Here is a 17748-nt window from a genome sequence, read left to right on the forward strand (position 1 = left end):
TCTTATATAAACTATAAAAGCTTAAAACAAAAGCAAGAGGAAGAGAAATAAGATAGAATAGTGTGCCCGAGGGTACCCTCAAGCATGAGAACTCTACCCAAAGACAGTGGAAGACCATGGTAAAGAGGTACAGAAGGCGAATAGTATTATAAGATGCATTATATAGTTGCCCTTTCTGAACTGTTAATGTTAAAAACACAAGTGCCCTTGAATAAACCAAATCTAATAATGGAGTGTGGACAAAATAATTATGGTAAATTGACATTTATGTCAAACTAAATTACTTAAGAATATCATGCTGTTTATTTGGAGAGAAATTTTTCATACATAGTCAAATGTGAGTTTGCACATGGTGACAATATACAATTTTATTTAATCTCAAAACATTTTACAAAAGGAAAAGGAAAAAATGGGTTTTGATGTACAAACTTTGTTACACTTTACTTATAATATTGCAAGATACCCGGGTCTTAAGATTTTAATCATATTATACATAGAGTAATTCATTTGTAATGCAATTCACCTATATTTCATTTCATGATTTTGAATAGACATTTTGTCTTTGGCATTTGCGGGAGTTGTTAGATCAAATTATGAATGTTAGATTTTAAGCATGGTTTTTTATTGTCATGTTTCGAAATGAAACATATAATCATTATCATTATTCTAATGAATTCCTTTATGTCATGAAGTAAATATTGTATTATAGAATGATTAGCTTTTGAATATCAGCTGTATGTTGGACAAAATATTTATATATTATTCTTATGTACCAATGTATGATTTGTATGTTATTTTGTAGATAAAATCTAATCTAATCAATATCACAGGGCATATTTTATGTCAAACGATGTCATTGTAGCGAAGGGGTTAAGAACAGTAACATTAAAATAGATCTTTTACAAATAAACTATAAAAAGACTTACACAGTATGTCAGCCTGTTCAACATGAAAACATTCTCTGCTAGATTGATTCTATACATTATAGTACAATTATAAATATTCCTGAGGTAGAAATTCTTATACATAATGTTCCTTGTAAGTTTTCTCCCCGTTCTGCATATCATCTTGCACAAATGTTTCAGGTGTTGGAATGCCTGAGGGATCATCGTAGTAATTTAACCGCTGTCTGCCACAAGCTTATATTCTTGAGGGAACAGGAGGAGCACCTGGATCCTGGGACAGATGTTGTTCTTGTTACTGCCTGTAGGAAGATGATTGAACAACACTGTAGTGACGAAGAATCTGGAAATTTACTTGCTTGTTTAAGGGTGAGTTATTGGAGCAAGTTTTGATGCTAGGAAAATGCACAAGAATGTATTTTTTCCCTGTTATTTAGTAAACCTAAAATTTCCACTGCATGGTTGGTCATATAATGTAGTATATTAATCTTGAACTATCATGCTGTTACATCATGTTAAATTATTTTTATTAGCATTTTTTTGTGTCCTCCGTATAGTGTCAGCAGTTTTACTTTGAGAGTTATATCATGTACTGCAGAAACATTTATATCTTGCTTTATTATTATTATTATTATTATTATTATTATTATTATTATTATTATTATTATAAATATTATTATAAATATTATTATTATTAAATGCTAAGCTACAACCCTAGTTGGAAAAGCAGGATGCTATAAGCCCAGGGGCCCCAACAGGGAAAATAGCCCAGTGAGGAAAGGAAACAAGGAAAAATTAAATATTTTAAGAACATTAAAAACATTAAAATAAATATTTCCTATATAAATTATAAAAACTTTTAACAAAACAAGAGGAAGAAAAACTAGAACTGGACGACTGGCTGATCCTGGCAGACTCGGAGTCTACCCTTCTTCGACACCGAGACAAGCTTCTGGGACTTTGCCAAGATCTAGGGATCATGGTAAATCTCGAGAAGTCTTCTCTGCTTCCATCTCAACGACTGGTATATCTAGGCATGATCTTGGACACCAATCTCCACAAAGCCTTTCCATCAGATGACAGGATAGCAAGGCTGAGGAGGGTCGCAGAACCTTTCCTCAGACGAGAAGAACTCCCAGCCCAATCGTGGTTACGTCTCCTCGGTCACCTTTCCTCTCTATCCTGTCTAGTTCCAAATGGGCGCCTCAGGATGAGATCCCTGCAATGGCGGCTCAAGTCTCGGTGGAATCAAGGTTACGATTCCCCGGACAGTTTGGTCCCTATGGGTCCTGCGGAACGGACGGACCTTCAATGGTAGGTGACAGACGAAAACATCCAAAAGGGAGTGGCTCTTCTTGTCCTCCCCCCGGATTTGATGCTGTTCTTGGACGCCTCAAAAGAAGGGTGGGGGGCCCACGTTCTGAACCACAGGACCTCAGGCCTATGGTCAGAATCAGAAAAGTGCCTCCACATAAACCTGCTAGAGATGAAGGCTGTCTATTTGGCTCTTCAACAGTTCCAACAGTACCTGGCGGGTCACTCCGTGTTGGTGATGAGCGACAACACCACGGTAGTGGCTTATATCAACAAGCAGGGAGGTACCTTTTCACAACAGCTATCCCATCTTGCAGTAGAGATACTGAGATGGACCGAAGTCCACTCGATTCCACTATGAGCTCGCTTCATTCCGGGCAAAAGGAATGTGCTCGCCGACAGTCTGAGCAGAGCATCCCAGATAGTGAGTACCAAGTGGTCTTTGGATCCTCTAGTAGCCAACAAAGTCCTGACTTTGTGGGGCTCTCCGACGGTGGATCTGTTCGCGACAGCCTTGAATTTCAAGCTCCCGCTGTACTGCTCCCCAGTCCCGGACCCCAAGGCACTCTGGCAAGATGCCTTCCAACAATGGTGGGACAACATCGATGTTTACGCCTTTCCCCCGTTCTGTCTGATGAGAAGGGTGCTCAACAAGACCAGAATATCGGTCAACCTGTCAATGACCTTAATAGCTCCGCTATGGCATCACGCAGAGTGGTTCCCGGACCTTCTGCTGCTCCTGACGGAACTCCGGAGAGAACTCCCTCCTTGACACGAGCTACTCAAGCAACCACACGCCAACATCTTCCACAAAGCCGTAGCATCGCTACGGCTTCACGCCTGGAGACTATCCAGCATCTCCTCGTTGAGAGAGGCTTTTCGCAACAAGTTGCGGGAAGGATGTCTCGACACCTGCGAAAGTCATCCGCAGGAGTCTACCAGGCGAAGTGGAGAACCTTCTGTGGTTGGTGTCGTGGAAGGGGTATCTCTCCCCTCGATGCCACTATTCCAGCAATAGCGGAGTTTCTTGTGTATTTGCGGGAAGAAATGCGCCTTTCAGTCTCGGCAGTAAAAGGCTATCGCTCAGCCTTATGTCTTGCCTTCAGGCTAAAAGGAATGGACATTTCCTCCTAGCTAGAACTTTCTTTACTCATTCGAAGTTATGAACTTACCTGCCCTCAGTCGGAAGTGAGACTTCCTCCATGGAACGTGGTTCGAGTCCTCAAGGCTCTTAAGAGACCTCCGTTCGAACCATTACGCCAGACTTCTGATCGCCACCTAACTTGGAAGACGGTGTTCCTACTTGCTTTGGCCTCGGCCAAGCGAGTCAGCGAACTTCATGTTCTCTCGTATGACATCGCCCATTCAAGGGGATGGGGGGAGGTAACGTTCAGGTTCGTCCTTGAGTTTGTAGCTAAGACTCAAAATCCAGGAGTGCCGGACCCCCGGTTCGACTCTTTCCGGATTTCGAGTCTCCGTTCTGTAACAGATGACCCAGACCATCTCCTACTTTGCCCAGTAAGGAGTCTGAGGCTCTATCTTAAAAGAACAGCTGCAGTTCGTCCTCGAGTGCAAGCATTGTTTGTGAGCACAGGAAGGACGAAGAGTAGGGTCACTAAGAATACTATCTCAGCGTGGATTCGCAGGGTCATCCACCATTCCCTGAATCCAGACCCTCCTCCGTCACGTCGCCCTAGAGCACATGATGTCAGAGGCATCGCTATGTCCCTGGCATTCAAGAGAAACTACTCAGTGACGCAGGTTCTACAAGCAGGGGTTTGGAAGCGTCAGACCACCTTCACAGCCCACTACCTGCAAGACGTGACCCACATGAGGCTCGATACATTCTCTATCGGCCCTGTGGTGGCTGCACAACAGCTGGTCTAAACCTCAGGCTCCTTAATGGACAAGTAGCAGAAGGTTGAGGGCATTGTTACCCGGTTTTAGTCTGCATGAATGAAAAGGTATGCCTGGCCCTTATTCTTTTCTTCATCCTCCCCTCTCTTGGGGAAAACAGCATCCTGGGTTCTCTGCACAGCTGACCTCAAACCACTGCAGGTAAACAATGCTTCCTTGTGTTCCTAGTATTAAGATAATACTGTCGCGTCCCCCATACCCTTACGAGGTGGTATTGGGAACGTCCTAACCTAGAATTCCATCTAAAGGACTCCAGGTCAACTTCCTAGGACGAGTCACACTTTATACCTTCACACACAGCTTACGTAGGCCGCGATCCTTGCGTAGCAAGGTTCTAGCGAGGTGGAGGGACTCCTTATCTTGAGTTCTACTTACTCGGATACTGAGTCCCCGGGCAAAAAGCCAAAGCCAGTACGGCTGGGACTTACCACCCTTCCTAAGGGTTAAGTCACCCTATTTAAATAGCGTGTTTTGTATTTCGGTTATGGAACAAATGACAAATTCGTAGATAATATGTATTTTTCCTAACCATACAAACCTTAGCTATTTAATCATACTTGCCTGCCAGCCCTGTCCCCCGGGATAAGTCCTACCTCTAAGCAAAGTGAACTAGTTCACCGGTGTGTGAGGGGGGAAGGGTAGCTAGCTACTCCTCCCCTACCCCCTCGCTAACTAGCGAGGAGGTAGTAAACCCTCGTTAAAAATTAATGGCTCGTCATTTCAGCTACGCCGAAAGTAATACCCTATTTAAATAGCTAAGGTTTGTATGGTTAGGAAAAATACAAATTATTTACGAATTTATCATTTTTAAACAGCATTTTAGCTACTTTATTAGCAGATTAGATATGAATACAATACTTATTTATTCGGAGATAAGAAAAAAGAAGGGTTTTGTCTTTTGATTATATCATGTGGTAATACAACATAAGCTGGCATGTTATAAAACTGTTAAGATTTGGCCTGCTCTCTAGTTATTCCATATTGTGAAAGCTTTATTTATATTTAAAAGTTACAAATAAAATTCAGTGCATTATATCGACAGTTATTTTTCCAGAGTCACATGGATGATCTACCTTCTGATACAAAGTGTCGTCTTATAGTGATGCGACGTATGGTTGAGCAGACAACAGATTCTCGATTGAACCCTGAACTTCGTAAAGCGTGCAGGAAAGATATGGCTAAATTCTGCTTGTCTATTTTTGAAGAACAGCAGCGTAGCCCAACCGAACTTGATCTTAATGGAAAACTTACAGAGTGCTTAAAGGTGAGTTTAATTTATACCTCTGTATGTATTGTAATTTACACAGCAACAGCTGAACCCTAGTTGCATTTAGTTCTGTCTGTTAAAATTTACCCATTTCCTTTGGTGCCATCCTAGATATGTTATTTTTCATAATTTAGATGTTTTCTTTTAAAATTTGAAGAAAAATCTTTGAGCCTTGTGTGGGTATATAGTTCTTTCAAATATGAAGTTGGTTCAAGGTATGGTAGATTCTGGAATTTCTGTGAGTGCATCGCTACCGGTTTTACCGCCAGCTCTCTCTCTCTCTCTCTCTCTCTCTCTCTCTCTCTCTCTCTCTCTCTCTCTGTGTAAATATTTTCTTTGCATGGTGCCGGTAGCACTAGCACTTTTTGAGGTTTCCGTTGTGGCTTCGTCAAGCTTCAAGAGAGAAGCAGTATGAATATCAAGTAGTAAAAACATATACTGTATGATTAAAATTCCAAATTCCATTTTTGATACTTAAGGAGCTGACTTATTCTTTCAGTTTTTACTAAGAATAGAGTTTTACTGAAGATGTATTTTGTTTCTGAAGGAACAACTTCCTGGAAGTAAGCTTAGCTCAGATTGCAGAAAGGAGGTCACATCAATGGTACGTTATGCTGCTCTAGACTACAAGTTGGATCCAGTACTTGTGGCTAAATGTGAAGATGATGTAAGTAACATATTAGTTTTTATTTAGTCTTTCTATATGGTATAAGCTTTATATTGAAAGTTGCGTGTAGATATGTTTTACATTCAGATTTAATACCTGAGGGAGATTCAGATTTTCATATTAACTCATGTTAGTGTATATTCTTTATATGTAGCATTGCATGATAAACCGTATAGGATTTTATGTCCAGGGACAAATAATTGATGGACCTTGATGAATATAGAGGTGTAAACTTTAATGGTATTTGCTCCGGCATAAATACAATCCTTTACATAGGAGAATGATAACAGTGAAGCTGGTGTACCAACCGTGTGTCACACGATCGTACATAAATTATTTTGTATATATTATGCTTGTATCTGCGCTCTTCCCTCGCACTAAAAGGAACCTGAATAATCATGTCTCCGGTTTTCCTCTGTAACATTGTCTGTCTTGTGAACATGAAAAAGCCTGTTGCCTTGAGGTTTTGTATATAAAGGAGAGTGTTCTATAATAAATTTACTCAGTTGATTGCTTCCTGCCTTTGAGTCAAAACCTTTCTCTCGGCCGTCACACTGGAATACAGTAGTTAAAATTTTATAACGAGGTGTAGGTAACTGGCCGGTGGTTACTGGCTGGAAGCGGGGGGACCCCCCTCCTCTCCCCCCGTTTGTTCACCGAATAGTCGCTTTGCTAGCAGCTGTCAGTGGAGACTGTTGTTCTTCAACTGCCCACAGATTTTGGCAGAATTTCAAGTTATTTTATTATTTCAGAAGCAGGTCTTCTGAAAACTATTTAACTTTTATGACATTCAACTTTTATGATTTTAATTGAATACTCTTTTATTTTTTATTTTATTTTTGTATACATAAATTAAATGTTACCGGCGTCAATGACCTTAGATGTCAGGATGCCTGAAAACTTTAAATCAATCAATCAATCAATCAATCAAGTTATTTTAAGCATTTTACTTCGGTACTCTTGAACTTTGTTCCCGGCGTGGCACTATAGCATCTTGGGACATTGTCCTTAAGTTTGAGACATGCTTATCCCCTTTGCTACGATGACTTCGGGATACATCAATACTTGCCTGGTGTTACGCTCAGAGTTCTCAACTACAATCAACTTTGAATCAGTCTCAGGACTACAGAATTCATTGAATAACAAAATAGCAGTTATTTCCGACACGTCTGGAATAAGACAAATCGTTATTAAACTGATCAAACAAAAATGTCTCAGACCAGACGAGTTAACCCTTTTACCCCCAAAGGACGTACTGGTACGTTTCACAAAACTCATCCCTTTACCCCCATGGACGTACCGGTACGTCCTTGCAAAAAAATGCTATAAAATTTTTTTTTTCCATATTTTTGATAATTTTCTTTTAGAAAATTCAGGCTTTTTCCAAGAGAATGAGACCAACCTGACCTCTCTATGACAAAAATTAAGGCTGTTAGAGCAATTTGAAAAAAATATACTGCAAAATGTGCTTGAAAAAAAAATAACCCCATGTGGGTTAAGTGTTGGAAATTTCCAAATAGCCTGTGGGTAAAAGGGTTAATAGGCAACTCTGAAACCACACCAACAACAACAGGCCCTGATAACCAGTCATAATGAAGATCCATACGATGCAAGGGAACACTAAAATGGCTACCTAAAACCCCATGAAAGGGAGCATATTTCCCAATAAACAAATGCTCAGTCACAGGAACAACTTCCTTCAAGGCAAGTGATTGGGCACAACCAGTATCACACATGATACAAACACGGTCCAGTGAACCACCATCAAAAGCAACAAACCCCTTATCAGTATAGTGCTAGAGAACTGAAAAGACTTGCAAAGTTTGTTAACTTTATAATGTCTTTATTTTAGATTTAATACTTTCTAGGATTTTCATTATTCTGGTATTATTTTTCAATGTATGTACTTTCCTTTGTCAGAATACCTTTTATGTTTTAATTATGTACTTGCTAAATATATGTGTACATAAATATAGTTGTAATCTATTGGTCTCTTCTTTTTGTAGTTTTTGTGTAAAATATATATATTTGTGTAATTTTGTAATTCTCATACTCCGGAAGGGGTCGATAGAATAAAATTTGCCTTGCCTTGCCTTGGCTGGAAAACCTTATCAACAGGTCTGGAACAAATACTGGACTTGACAGGCTTCCTGTAAAAAAACTTGGTCATTTATAGTGTTAACCTCTACTGGTTGCACATTATAACGAGACTTTGGTAGAGTTACGAGAGCCACAGTTTTAGCTTCTTCTTTCCTTTTCAATTTAAAACATTCAGACACTGTGTGACCTGGTCTCTTACAATAATTACATATTACAGAAATGTTATGGTCTATTAAATTTCTTATTCCTGATCTAGATATTAATCTCTGGCACCGTCATTCAATTAGTTCATTATGCATGTTGCATAAGATTTTTCATAACTCTGACCATCCTTTACATTCAGATCTCCCTTGACAATTCTATCCTGTTCGTAATACTAGGCAAGCAGTTAATTCTAATAGCCAGGCCTTCTCCATCACGAGGCTCAATACTACGCAGTACTCCAGAAGTTTTATTCCAGCTGTTACCAAGTTGTGGAATGATCTTCATAATCGGGTAGTTGAATCAGTAGAACTTCAAAAGTTCAAAGTTGGAGCAAATGCTTTTTTGTTGACCAGGCGGACATGAGTCTTTTTATAGTTTATATATGACATATTTGTTTTTGATGATGTTAATAGTTTGTATATGACATATCTGTTTTGACGTTGTTGCCTTTTTTAGAATGATGTATTGTTAATTTGTTCTCTTCATTTATTTATTTCCTTATTTCCTTTCCTCACTGGGCTATTTTTCCCTATTGCGGCCCTTGGGCTTATAGCATCTTGCTTTTCCAACTAGGGTTGTAGCTTGGATAGTAATAATAATAATAATAATAATAATAATAGAATTGCTATTAAAACTGCTGCTTTGAGACGTGACATGTGAATCAGAATTAGACCTTTGATCTACAACATCTGTACTAGTATTCTTATGTGTCCATATAGTTTTTTGCCCTATTAAACCTTTCATAATTAGACTTGGGCTCTTTGTGAGCCAGTACATAATCATTTGCTCATACAGCTGTTTCACGAAGGGTAGATAACTTTTTCTCATTTAAGTAAACCGTAATATTTTTACTAACATAATATTTAAACTGTTCAATTAAAATGATATCTCTTAATCTATCAAAATCATACATACACTCAGCAACTTTACACTATTTATCAAACAATCTGATTGGTCTCTACTAAATTCTACATACTGTATGTCGGCTTATCTTGTTTTGTTGAACTCCTAAACTTACATTTCTATCTTTTCATTCAAAACAGACAAAATATTCATCTAAATCCTTTTCATTAAAAGGAGACACAACTCTTATCTTGGCTAGAAATATCTGTCCGTAGTCTTTTCAAGTTCTAACTTTTTGAACATTAATCTCCTGAAGCTTTATCTGAGCTTCCCTATCTTTAGCGCTCTCGTCGGCTTCAAATTTTAATTGCTTGCGCTTGAACTATGCTTCTCTTCTTTCACGCTCAGCTTTTAACTGTTCACATATTAATTCTGCTTCTAATTTTATTTTCTCACGCTCAGCCTGAGCTTTTAACTCCTTTTCTCGAAAATGAGCATCTATTCTAAGCCTTTCAATTTCTACAGATGGTTAATCAGATCACACTGATTCCCTATCCATCGTATCTAACACATCCTGAGGTAACACATCGTTTTTAACCATGGGTTGAACTAATACATGTTTTAACATCCTCTTCCCTCATGGAATTTTTAACATTAAGCTCAAAATGGTTGCCTGAACTCACTAAGGCTTGATTTCTTGATCACTTCTCGAAATTGTGGATCCTCATAAAATTTGTCAAAAAAAAAAAAACTGATGCATTAAACTCTGACTTATTTGCTGGTTATTTTATACGATTAACCCTTTTACCCCCAAAGGACGTGCTGGTACGTTTCACAAAACTCATCCCTTTACCCCCATGGACGTACCGGTACGTCCTTGCAAAAAACTGCTATTTACATTTTTTTTTTGCATATTTTTGATAATATTTTGAGAAATTTCAAGCATTTTCTAAGAGAATGAGACCAACCTGACCTCTCTATGACGAAAATTAAGGCCGTTAGAGCAATTTAAAAAAAAAATATACTGCAAAATGTGCTTGAAAAAAAATAACCCCTGGGGGTTAAGGGTTGGTAAGTTCCAAATAGCCCGGGGGTAAAAGGGTTAACAAAAGTTTACTTTACGAACAATCTTTGAATTACAAATACAGTCACAATTCACATCCCTGAGAAAGGTCCCCAATTCTGTACATTCACCTATTATACACAATAAGCAAAGTGAGGCTCATAGCCCAGGTGTGTAAGAGGGGTAGCTACTACCCTCCACGCCCCTGCTAACTATCGGGTGGGTTGTTAACCCTCGCTAAAAATCTAATGGCTCGTCTTTCAGCTTCACCGAAAGTAATATCCCGTATAAATAGCTATAGGTTTGTATCGTTAGGAAAAATACAAATTACTTCTAAATTTGTCATATTTTATTATTGAAATTCCATTTTCATGTCAAGTTTTACACAGGTTTAGGGGAAGATTTTGAGTCTTCATCTGCTACTTCCTCTTAATTTATCCTCATCCAATCTTTTATCCTATTGAAAAACTTAGCCATTCAGGGTTATTATTGTGTCACTTCAGTCGTAAGTGAATGATGATACTTGATTATTGTATATACCTTCTCTGTATACATGCTTTTCCTCAAACACTGTGGGTTTTTAACTTCTCTAAGCATTCCCTTGGTGTTTTTTGAGCCTCTTTTTCCGATTCTCACAATCCCCAAGTATTCTTTGACATCCCACCTAAATTTGACTACTTTATATAGTAATATTATTGTTACTAGATAAGCTATATAACCCTAATGGGAAAAGTGGGATGCCTTAAGGCCAAAGGCTCCAACAGGGAAAAAAAGCCCAATGAGGAAAGGAAATTATGAAATGAATAAACTATATGAGAAGTAATGAATATAACACATCTTAAGATCAGTAACAAAGCTCAAATAGAACTGTGATATATAAACTATGAAGAGAGATTCGTCAGCCTGTTCAACATAAAACATTGGCTCCAAGTTTGTGGTTGCAATAAACTAAGTTTCTTTGTTTATTATATAAGTCCATAAATCATATACCTTTATTGATTTCCCACCTCATGAGCCCTTAAATCTAATAGCATTTCATCATCAGTACATGAAGAACAAGGAAGGTTGTTGGCTCCCATTGGTGGTTTTAGGATACTACAGAATGGTAAAGAATAGAGGGTTAAGGAGGAATGTAAAGAGAGTTCTGTATGAGAAAGTGATTGTATCAACTATGATGTATGGATCAGAGTTGTTGGAATGAAAGTGGTGGAGAGAGAGAGAGATTGAATGTGTTCGAGATGAAGTGTCTGATGAGTATGGCTGGTGTATCTTGATTGGATAGGGTTAGGAACGAAGTAGTGAGGGTAAGAACTGGTATGAGAAATGATTTAGCAGCTAGAGTGGATATGAATGTGCTGAGGTGGTTTGGCCATGTAGAAAGAATGGAAAATGGTTGTCTTCTAAAGAAGTTGATGAATGCAAAGGATGATGGGAGAAGTGCAAGAGGAAGGCCAAGGTTTGAGTAGAGGTATGAAGTGAAGAAATCCCTCGGTGACTGGAAGATAAATGTGAAAGACGAAAGTGCGTTCTAGAAATAGAAATGAATGGCGAATGATTTTAACGCTGTTCTGATAGGCCCTGCTGCTACCTTGGGTTATCTTGGCGATCGGTGAGGTAGCGGCAGTAGGAGAGTCAGAATATGAAGCTTCATTTGTGGTGGAAAACGGGGGGAGGATGGGCTGTAGCCCCCTAGCAGTACCAACGAAACTCTGATGAGTCCCTCGTCAGACAGAGGGGAACAGAGAAAAAATCCCCTTTTGTTTCTTTTTTTTTTTATATCAGTCGTTGGGGGGAAGTACCATGGTAAATAGATAGACAAGCAAGAATGAAGTTCTAGAAAGGAAAGGATTGAAAGCGAACATTGGGAAGACAGCACTAATGATTGGTAATAGAGAAGGACAGGAAAAAGTAAACGTTCAAGTGGAAAATAGTTCATTGCTTAAACAGAACAATGAGTTAAACTACTTAGGATCAATAATATCTGAGGAGGGCAGTACTGAGAAAGCAGTGAAGCAGTGTGTAAGAAGCATGGAAAAATGGAGAGAAGTAACTGGAGTTGTTTTAGCAAAGAAAATGCCATAAAAACTCATGAACAGATCTGTAAGAGAGTTATCAGTCTTGTGGTATTGTATGGGGCAGAAACTTGGGCACTTTAGAGGAAAGAGAAGGGACTGTTGGAAAGAACTGAGATGGATTGTTGGAATATCACTGCTATACTGAAAAGGAGGGAGAGTCAAGATAAAAGAAGAATGGGCGGTACATGTAATGTAAAAGATAGGCTTGGGAAGCTCGTCTTGAGATAGTATGGCCATGTAATAGGAAGGGAGGAGGTGGAACCAACCAAGAGAGTTAAGATCATGTCATTTATGTGGAGGAGGAGTGTGGGGCATCAATGTATCCGATGGATGGATGTGGTGGGGGTGGATATGGGTGGGAGTAGACTGCAGGAAGAAGATGCAAGGAATAGAAATAGATGGAGAAAGTTTTTTCAAGCTACTGACCTAGCTATACAGTGGGACTAATAAGGTTAGAAGAAGATGCAAGAATGGTTAATCTCCTTTATAGTAAACAAAAATCTGTGAATTTGGGGACATTTGAGACTGCAAATGAGTTCTCTATATAATTGATGGGTTTGTATGATGACATTAATTTTATGGTTAATACTGGGTTTTTTAAAAAAATGGGTTATGTTAGTGATATCTATAAACAATTTTGGTCATAATAAACACTTTCTTAATTGTTTTGATATTGATTTATTGTTAATTATCATGGAATATAAATATTTGATTCCTCATTTACTTTTACAGATGAAGGTTTTATGCCCTGATTATCTAAACAATGATGGCCATGGTCGCATGGAAGAATGCCTGAAACTCAAGTTTGATGCCAATGCGTTGAAACCTGATTGCCAAGAACATATTGCTCACGTCATTGAAACCCAACGGGCAGATATACACGTCGATCCTGTTCTAAATGCTGCTTGTACTGTTGATGACAACAAGTTCTGTGAAGGAAAAGAAAGAGGACACCGTAAGTTGAAATAACTTTACCAGTATTCTTGATAGACACCTAAAAACAAATAAAAACCTATTATTCTTGATATGCGAAATTTTTTATAAATCAAATAAAAAGGCCATTAGTGTGCGAACCAAGCTTTCACGGAATTGAATGTCCATTCAGTTAACCCTTTTACCCCCAGGCTATTTGGAAATTTCCAACCCTTAACCCCCAGGGGGTTAGTTTTTCCCAGCACATTTTGCAGTATATTTTTTTCAAATTGCTCTAACAGCCTTAATTTTTGTCATAGAGAGGTCAGGTTGGTCTCATTCTCTTGGAAAATGCCTGAATTTTCTCAAAAAATTTTCAAAAATATGTAAAAAAGATTTTTTATAGAATTTTTTTGCAAGGACGTACCGGTACGTCCATGGGGGTAAAGGGATGGGTTTTGTGAAACGTACCAGTACGTCCTTTGGGGGTAAAAGGGTTAAGACAAAGAAAGTAGTAGAACTAGATTGGTGTTATATGATTTATAAGAATAAATGTATCAAAGCTCATGAAATTTATGGGCAAAGGAAAATATGCTTGAACAAGGGCATTCCAACCTATGATTTTGAATTATTATTATTATTATTATTATTATTTTATTTTATTTTTTATTTTATTTTATTTTTATTTTTTATCATTATTATAATAATAATATGCTAGGCTATAACCCTAGTTGAAAAAGCAAGATGCTATAAGCCCAAGGGCTCCAACAGAGAAAAATAGCCCAGTTAGGAAAGGAAACAAGGAAGTAAATAGACAAGAGAGAATAAACAATCAAAATTAGATATTTTGAGAGCAGTAACATTAAATTAGCTTCAAATATAAACTATAAAAAATTTAAAAAAACAAGATGAAGGAAAATAAGATAGAACAGCATGCCTCGGGCAAGAGAACTCTAATCTAAGATAGTAGAAGGCCATGGTACAGAGGCTATGGCACTACCCAAGACCAGAAAACAATGGTTTGATTTTGGAGTGTCCTTCTTTTAGAAGAGCTGCTACCATAGCTAAAAAGTCCCTTCTACCCTTCCCAAGGGAAGGTAGTCACTGAAAAATTACATTGTAGTAGTTAACCCTTTGAGCAAAGAAGAATTGTTTGGTAATATTAGTGTTGTCAGGTGTATGAGACAGAGGAGAATGTGGTAAGAATAGGCTAGACTATTCAGTGTATGTGTAGGCAAAGACAAAATGAGCCGTAACCAGAGAGAGGGATCCAATGTAGTACTGTCTGGCCAGTCAAAGGACCCAGTAACTCTCTAGCAGTAGTATCTCAAAGGGTGGCTGCTGTCATGATATAAAGATTGTTGCACATTTGAGCTTTGAAAACATGACTCTTTGATAGCCATCCAACATGGGGTAACTAAATTTGGCGTATGTCACATGAGATGGCTGAACAACTTTTAACCCTTTTACCCCCCAAAGGATGTACTGGTACGTTTCACAAAAGCCATCCCTTTACCCCCATGGACGTACCGGTACGTCCTTGCAAAAAAATGCTATGAAATTTTTTTCTTTCATATTTTTGATATTTTATTTTTTAGAAAATTCAGGCATTTTCCAAGAGAATGAGACCAACCTGACCTCTCTATGACAAAAATTAAGGCTGTTAGAGCAATTTAAAAAAAAATATACAGCAAAAATGTGCTGGGAAAAAAATAACCCCTTGGGGGTTAAGGGTTGGAAATTTCCAAATAGCCTGGGGGTAAAAGGGTTAATAGATATTATACTGTATTATTTTTATGAACCTCCCCTGATGTTCATACCGTATTACTTTTTTTTCGAAACATTGTTATATTGATGCTTGCCCAAAAAACTAAAATTTTCCTGTTTTTTCCTTCCAGTAGGCTTAGGCCTCTAATATATTAGTAAAACAATTAAGCCTTTATGGTAATAACTATGGCTTGGATACCCAGTACTGTCTTTTTTTTCTTTCCTTATTATATTAAGACTTGATTTCGAAAGTTCCCCCTCCCTTACTTTTTATGAAGTATTCATAGGTTTCATAGTTGCATTTTCTCCCTTGCTATTACTCTGTGATATTTTCTTAATGGAGCCCTTATTTCATTAGTTATATTTTACATGATGTCCAGCATTAACCCTTTTACCCCCAAAGGACGTACTGGTACGTTTCACAAAACTCATCTCTTTACCCCCATGGACGTACCGGTACGTCCTTGCAAAAAACTGCTATTTACATTTTTTTTCACAATTTTGATAATTGTTTTGAGAAACTTAGGCATTTTCCAAGAGAATGAGACCAACCTGACCTCTCTATGATGAATATTAAGGCTGTTAGAGCAATTTAAAAAATATATACTGCAAAATGTGCTTGAAAAAAATAACCCCTGGGGGTTAAGGGCTGGAAAGTTCCAAATAGCCTGGGGGTAAAAGGGTTAAAGAAAATAAGGACAAAACTAATGGCCTGTTGGTTGAGTACTACTGCCATTGTATTAAAATTTAAAAGATTTTATAACGTGCTTGCATTTTCCTTATAATTTCAGACTTGGCATGCCTGTTTGATGTTCTGGAGCGAAACTCAGGTGCGCTGCAAACCGAATGTAGGGAAAAGTTACGAGAGCGACGAGAAATGTACCAGGTGGCTATAAAGGTGAATTAAATACAATTTTCCTAAAAAGTTCTCGAAAATGTAATTATTGATATGAAACTCCTGAAGCTCATATTGCTTTTCTCAAGAGGCTATTTACAGTAAATGCCAACATCTACCTTACAATAGAAATTTCTGTCCTTGTAAAATCCCCTTCCCCTGTAGTAAGTATTAGCCATCTGGAGGTTGATGGCAAGTAATTGGGCATGGATGTGTCATAGTTCCTACGTCTTCCAGTTTTATAGTTGCGTTTACGAGTTTTATATATTTATTTATCTTTCCTGCTCTTGATCACCTTTGGGTTTTTCTTTATGATATTAGGTTATGTAATATTTTGATAGGGGATGTCTTTATCTGGAATTGTTATGAATAGGGATGAGGATAGTTCAAGCAACTTTGTGAAAGCATGCTGGCCAACAGGATTGTGTTTTGTTTTTATATTTTGAGGAATGTTCTTTGGGAACATTTCCTCTTTTTTAGAGTTATGTTCAAATGATAGCTGACTGCTTTAATTGTTTGAAATGTAAAAGTAAATGAACATTTAGTTTAGGGGAATATTCAGGTTCGGCCAATTTTTTTAGACCAAAAAGGCTTCAATCCAAAAATGCCCCTTTAGGAGTAGGGTGGTGGTATGATGGTAAATCTATTGGGGATCCATTTCTGGAAAAGATTAATAATGATCAGTCCATGGTTGCATAGGGAGGGAGATGTAGTGAAATATGCTGTATTTGCTTGGTAAATGTTGCCTATCTAGCTTTATGTTTAGACCTTTGATTTTATAGACACAAACTGGAATTTTGTTTCTGATGCTTTCTTTGAACAATTAATTAGCACAAAACTCTGGTCTGCTGAAAGAATTTAGAAATTTAAATGCTAAGAGAGGAAAGGGAAACAAGATATAGCTGCAAATAGCAGTACAGTTGAGTTGAAACCTTTTGGTCTGCCATCAAAGTGCTGTGATTGCCACTCTGTAGGATATCCCTGTCATGGGCTGTTTGAAATGCCTTATTTATAAAACTAGAATTATTTCAGTAGCTGTTTGAACTAACTTGATTCAACTGCCATCTGTCTTATAATGGGAGGTTTTCATCTGAAATAAATTTTGAAATTTTTTATTTACCCTACACCTAAAAGTGCTTTTGTTTAATGTTTGTTACAGATATGAAGTCCTCCATACCTTTATTGTTCACTGAAATGTAATTGATGTTTAACTCACCCAAATTATCAATTTTCAACAGGTTTCTAAACTCAGTTCCCTGGATGACTTGGTAAGACAAGTATCAGTCTCGCCAGGGAGGAATTATATAATTCTCAGTCTCATTACGATTGTTGGCATCATTTTCATTATTGGCCTTTTCTGTGGAAGATCAACAAGACGATACAAACTCCTCAAGGACAGATAAAGCTAAGTGAAGTATAGTAGTGATTGTATAATGTGTGTTACCGTAGTTATGATGAAAGTCTTCAAAGGGTTGTCTCATATTGCTTGACATATGTTGTAATATATCATTAAGTGAATCTTGTCATGTATCATCCTACATTACGTTTCTGTGTTATTGATTGTACAGATTTCTCTTTACATTAGTTAAAGCACCTCATGTGTTTTACCACCTATGGCAGTTGATGCCAATTAAGATTGCATTTATGGAAGATCTGTTTTTAATTAAACTTAATATGAAAAGGAGGAACCTAATTTTATCTAGCTATATATATTGAAGAATAATTGATGCATATTTAGTATATGTGTAAAAGACTTTCTCTCTGGAAATAGGAGACATATCAAAACTTTGATGAGTTTCAGTAGGGTTTGGCCTTAGCCATT

General features: G+C 37.7%; 1 protein-coding gene across 1 annotated transcript in view; it reads left to right on the forward strand.

Annotated features, from left to right (window-relative positions):
* LOC137635008 (Golgi apparatus protein 1-like) overlaps positions 1-17523 on the forward strand; it is a 63763-nt gene extending 46240 nt beyond the window's left edge. Inside the window, exons 15-20 of the mRNA XM_068367610.1 lie at positions 1086-1271; positions 5188-5397; positions 5948-6067; positions 13085-13307; positions 15823-15929; positions 17165-17523. Of these exons, the coding sequence (XP_068223711.1) occupies positions 1086-1271; positions 5188-5397; positions 5948-6067; positions 13085-13307; positions 15823-15929; positions 17165-17329 (1011 nt within the window). The 3' untranslated portion in view covers positions 17330-17523. The remainder of the gene's footprint in view (positions 1-1085; positions 1272-5187; positions 5398-5947; positions 6068-13084; positions 13308-15822; positions 15930-17164) is intronic.
* Positions 17524-17748: the final 225 nt, after the last annotated feature.

The sequence above is a fragment of the Palaemon carinicauda genome, chromosome 45 (genome assembly GCF_036898095.1).
Source record: "Palaemon carinicauda isolate YSFRI2023 chromosome 45, ASM3689809v2, whole genome shotgun sequence".
Classification (NCBI taxonomy): Eukaryota; Metazoa; Arthropoda; class Malacostraca; order Decapoda; family Palaemonidae; genus Palaemon; species Palaemon carinicauda.